This window comes from Pinus tabuliformis, chromosome 4_2 (assembly GCF_031772625.1).
Source record: "Pinus tabuliformis cultivar Carrire ecotype Pingquan chromosome 4_2, CPIR1, whole genome shotgun sequence".
Classification (NCBI taxonomy): domain Eukaryota; kingdom Viridiplantae; phylum Streptophyta; class Pinopsida; order Pinales; family Pinaceae; genus Pinus; species Pinus tabuliformis.
This window is the reverse complement of record NC_142304.1, coordinates 800165318-800170335: the sequence shown is the minus strand read 5'-3', so window position 1 is coordinate 800170335 and position 5018 is coordinate 800165318. Positions and strand designations below refer to the sequence as shown.

Below are 5018 nucleotides of genomic sequence, written 5' to 3'. Positions count from 1 at the left end.
TTTTATCATATAATAATTTTAATTTTTGTTTGAATGATAATATTAGTATATAAATTTGAATTTTATTTAAATTAATAGTTATAGTTTGAGTTATTTTAAATTACTTTTAGTTAATTTTATTTAAATATTCTTAGATTTTATTTATATTTAGTTTAATATTTTGGTTTAAGAAATTGTTGATTGTTTGGATTGTGGGTGGATATGGAAAATTTTGAGGCACAAGATCATGAAAGGCTAAAGAAACTCGAAGGGTTATAAATGAGCATGAATACAAAGCTTAAGGGTTCCATTTTTTTGGAAAAATAGACTTTTTGTACTACTATGAGATACTTACTCCACTTTCTTTTCCTCTCGGTACAATTGTTGAGTTTCTTTAGTGTTATTCATTCAGTCTAGAAGTTAGGAGTTGTTGAGTTTCTTTAGTGTTATTCATTCAGTCTAGAAGTTAGGAGAGATGGGTCTGATCCTTAGACCTATTAGCTCCTGGATTCTCTCCGCTAAAGCCAGATGTTGATTTACTTCATATATTATATCTTTTTATAGGAGACCATTTGATTCTACCATTTTGTATAGACATCATTGTACTCAACAATCCCTTTTAACCTACTTTATGATCATTAATTAAACATAAATATAAATATCTTATCTTATCTTTTATATAATTATTTTTTATATTACTTTACATATCTAATTTAATTAATTTTTAAACCTTTAAAATACCATTGTTAATTACTAAATTTTACAGGTAAGTACTCACGTTTGCAACTATTTTTGGATCCACTACGGATCACTAAAGTCCCCTATGGCCATGAAAATTTAGAGAACCCCTCCTTCCAGCGTCCTAATGTGACCCTGGCCAAAGTGAGAACACTACACATTACGGTCAGGCCTTGTTCATGGATTACCTGCCAAAATTTCGGGCCTCGTGGAAACCCTAGACTTACTTTCTCATCTCCGCTCAGCAGGTTTTCTCGTCTCCCTCATAAGGTTTAGTTCTTATTTGACGAGGGCTTTCCATTTTCCAGGGAACAGGAGCCGACGAGCGTTTTGCATTTTCCAGGGCGCAGGGGCCGACGAGCGTTTTGCATTTTCCAGGGCGCAGGGGCCGACGAGGGTTTTGCATTTTTGACGGCACAGAAGTCGAGTAGACGCGATGGTTTTGAAGTAAGTGGATGCCATTATTTTCCGTCCATCCTTTTGAGGAGCTGGCTTTGACACTCCTGCATTGCCATTATTTCTTGATATACTCATCGAGTCCTATCAACCAATTTTTGTCATCTGTGGAAATTAATAGGAAGCTTTTCTTTATTTCATTCTTTAAATTATCTTTATACACATGATGTTGGGCGTTTGCACTTTCAGTGGAGATTTATTGGTTGTGTAGTGCTACAGAGTTGTCCCCTTTTCCAATGGACCACAGGATAAAATTTATCTGATTTTCTTCACAATTTTTAACTATTGTTTCATGGATAACCTGTTCATCTCATACTTTTCTTTCTTCCGTCTTTCTCCAATATCTGCAGGACAGAAATTTGCCGCTTCAGTGGTGCAAAGATCTACCCTGGCAGGGGTATCAGGTTCATTCGATCGGATTCCCAGGTTGATAGATATTTTTGAAATTCTTGTACTCCATAGAGTTGTTTTTAGTGTGATTATTTTGACTTGCCCGTCCTGGAATTTTCCTGAAAAATTGAGGTAAAATCTTATTAGTGTTATTTAAACTGGTTTTTTGACTGTATATATGGATTCAGCACACTGAAAAACACTGAAAAACCCTAAAGCACTTCGGTTGTGCAGGTATTACTCATCAAACTTGTGATTTTAGAGACTCAGATAAATTAGACTAGAAAAGCCACTAAAAAAACTTCCAAAAAATCGACCTTAAAAAAACACGTTTTATTATGAGTAAATCATCCAAGAAAATATTGCATGCTTACATTAAGTGGATTGATCATATTTTGCAAACTCTGCATGGTGGATTATGGTCAGCAAACTCTATTAGTTCGAACATTGTTTTATGCATACAATATTGTAGGTCAACTATCTAGAGAATGCCATAATTGAGTTCCACAAACTGGTGATGTGTATTATCTATGTTAAACCATTATGGTTCTTTGTGTACAGAAGACTGTCTTCCTATGCTTTATTCTCAAATCTGGCAAAACATCTAATAGTTTCAATGCTCAATTATTTTTCCTTGGAAATTTGCAGGTATTTTTGTTTGTCAATTCCAAATGTAAGAGGTATTTCCATAATCGTCTGAAGCCATCCAAGCTTACCTGGACTGCAATGTACCGCAAACAACACAAGAAGGTGAACTGGTCAATTTTATGGCAGCATGTTGCAGATTATGTGTAGTGGATTATTCACTCACCCCTTATTATGCCCATCACCAGGACATTCATGCTGAACAAGTGAAGAAGAGGAGACGCACAACAAACAAGCCTTATTCTAGGTCTATTGTTGGTGCTTCTTTGGAAGTTATCCAGAAAAAGAGAACTGAGAAGACCGAAGTTAGAGCTGCTGCCCGTGAAGCTGCTCTAAAGTATGACAAAAACATTGTTCCCTGTCACAATAGCTGCCTTCTGCTTGAAATTGCATTGCTGAACATTGAACAATATCTGAATTTTATTGTGTTTATCAACATCTGAATGCTTGTGTTTTCTTACTTGGTAAGCTCCAATTCCTGATATAGTTTTTCACTATTAAATACCAGGGAAATCAAAGAAAGGATAAAGAAGACTAAAGATGAGAAGAAAGCGAAAAAGGCTGAGACTGTTGCAAAGGGACAGAAAGCACAAACAAAGGGTAACATACCAAAGGGTAACATGCCCAAAGGTCAAAAACTTGCGGGTGCAGGTGGAAAACGATGAAGAGGCAGATCTGGTTTCTAGTTTTAGTATACCTCGGATGGAAGTTGTTATGGCCACAAGGGTTTTGACATTTGTTATAGGATTGATGTTTTTAATGATGTTGAAGAATTGCTTCGAGAACCCTTTTTTTAAGGTTTTCTCTGAGAATCCTTTACTTTGTAAAATGCTATTTTTGACTGAAAGTTTTATACTAAATTTGAATTTTTGATGCGCTATTATATAAGTCTCGTTGATTTCTGTGTTTTTGTTCTCTGTTTATTCATATAGTAAGTGAAAGTTCAACTCTTAAAATGTGGTTTTCTTTTCCTTTTAAATTAATATGCCTTTAATGATGCACCTCTAGAGCAAGGATGACTTCTGAATTTAGCACTATTGAAATGGTATTCTATGTGTCCTATTATAATGCTGTCTGAGATCCTGGTTATCTTACCTTTCCAACTGAGATGCAGTTATTAAACGTTGCTTTTAAAATGGAGAGCAGCTATATCTACATTTTATTGTTTCTAGATGTAATTTGAGGAAGAATATTTACCTCAAAGCTTGCAAATGTTTCTCATGGAGCTGATCAGACAGATGTATTCTGTGTTAAAGCTTGGTTGTCAGTTTGGCAAATGGCACTTGCAGTCCCGATATAGACTTAGAACAAATGGTGTTTGTCAAATTTTTGAATCCCCATCGCTATGGCCCTTGTGCTTTCTCAGCTTCTCCTTGTCCAGTGTTAGAAATTTGCAACTCCATGAATGAGCACAATTACTCCCTGGTAGTAACATTCAGCTTTCTGCCTTTTCCACTCTCAATTTCATGGCTACGAGTATGCTGGCAGGTATCCTGTTATTGTCGGTAAAATAGTTGTTTCTATGGGTAGAAGCTTATCTAATATGTGATCAGGACAATGAAAACTTCTCACGAAACTTGCAGTTGTGGCATCTGTTCACTGGTGAGGTTGTCTGTTAAGCTGCCTCCAGGGTTAGTGGGATAGATACCCTCAGGCATGCCATCCTAGTCAAAGGTTGTCTGGTCTTTGTTGTGAAGGGCCCGCAGGGTATGCCTTTGCAAGACTTGATACTTGTGGTGAGACAAGTGAGAAAATCCATTATTCCCTGATAGCAATATTCGGGTTTTCTTATTCCTATTGTACACTCTCAGGGTATATATATTTTGTAGGGCATTTCCGTTTACGTGGAATGCATTTGGACTTAGTCATCCAAGGTCTGGACTTTTTGCCCAGTGGCTCTAGTAAAGGGCCAGTTCAAGATTGGTGATTTCTGATTCTATTCTGGATATACCTTGGACTTTGTCCCATGGACCTAGTAAGGGTTAGTTTAACATCGGTGATATGTGATTCTATTCTGGATATCTTTGAACTCATTCATCAGAGGACTGCCCTTGAAACCAAGTAAAGGGAAATTTAGTGGTGATTTCTCATTTTTCTCAATTGATTGAAAAAATATTCTTTTAATGGTTGTTAGCTTTTTCAGCTATGTGCCTGCAGTGCAGAATTTTTAAGGACTGGCACAAACCCTTGGAAGTTACAAGTGTCCCACGCAGCAGACTCTGAGGGAACCAAATAAACAGATATCCTGGAGGGCATGGAATACAAGAGTTTCTGTCTGAGACTATTTTGTAAGGTTCATCACACTATGACTATACTGAAGTCCATAGTCCATCTTTTAAACAATATTTTATGTCTCTGTTTGTTGGCTATGAGCATGAGTGGGACTCTGCTGACTTTCAAATTGTGTCCCAGAGACCATCCACACATATTTAACTGCTTAATGCTTTTGCTGAAATGATATATGCTTTTCAGCCATCATCCACCTCATTCTTTTGGCTTTGGAAGATTTGGCATATTACCAGAGGTATGACTTCTTTAGACTCTCACCCTATTCTATAATGACATAAATATGAAGCTTGTTCCCCTGATTTTCCAGAATACCTTTGGGTTTATAGTCCAATGTATGCTAGTTGACTGGGATTGTATCCAGGGTTGATTTGTTGAGAATTAATCTTCCACCTCTAGATAGCTATCTGTTGCACCAAAGGTTTATCCTTTCCTCCAATCTTTGATAAGAGCCATTTGCAATCATTCATTCTATAGTCATTTCATAGCCTTTGATAACAGCTATTTGCAATCATTCATTCCAT

The 5018-nt window shown here is 36.5% G+C and overlaps 1 protein-coding gene across 2 annotated transcripts; it reads left to right on the top strand.

Moving 5' to 3' along the window:
* Window positions 1-832: 832 nt before the first annotated feature.
* On the top strand, window positions 833-3088 carry LOC149172077 (large ribosomal subunit protein eL24-like). 2 transcript variants are annotated; one of them, XM_089424201.1, is made up of 6 exons: window positions 833-965; window positions 1061-1164; window positions 1524-1599; window positions 2212-2313; window positions 2397-2545; window positions 2717-3088. In XM_089424201.1, exons 2-6 carry the CDS (start codon window positions 1154-1156, stop codon window positions 2871-2873), a joined length of 495 nt encoding a protein of 164 aa, XP_089280327.1. In that variant the 5' UTR covers window positions 833-965; window positions 1061-1153; the 3' UTR covers window positions 2874-3088. The 2 variants fall into 2 exon arrangements, with proteins under 2 accessions (XP_089280327.1, XP_089280325.1); XM_089424199.1 differs by having other exon boundaries at window positions 853-987.
* The last annotated feature ends 1930 nt before the right edge of the window (window positions 3089-5018 follow it).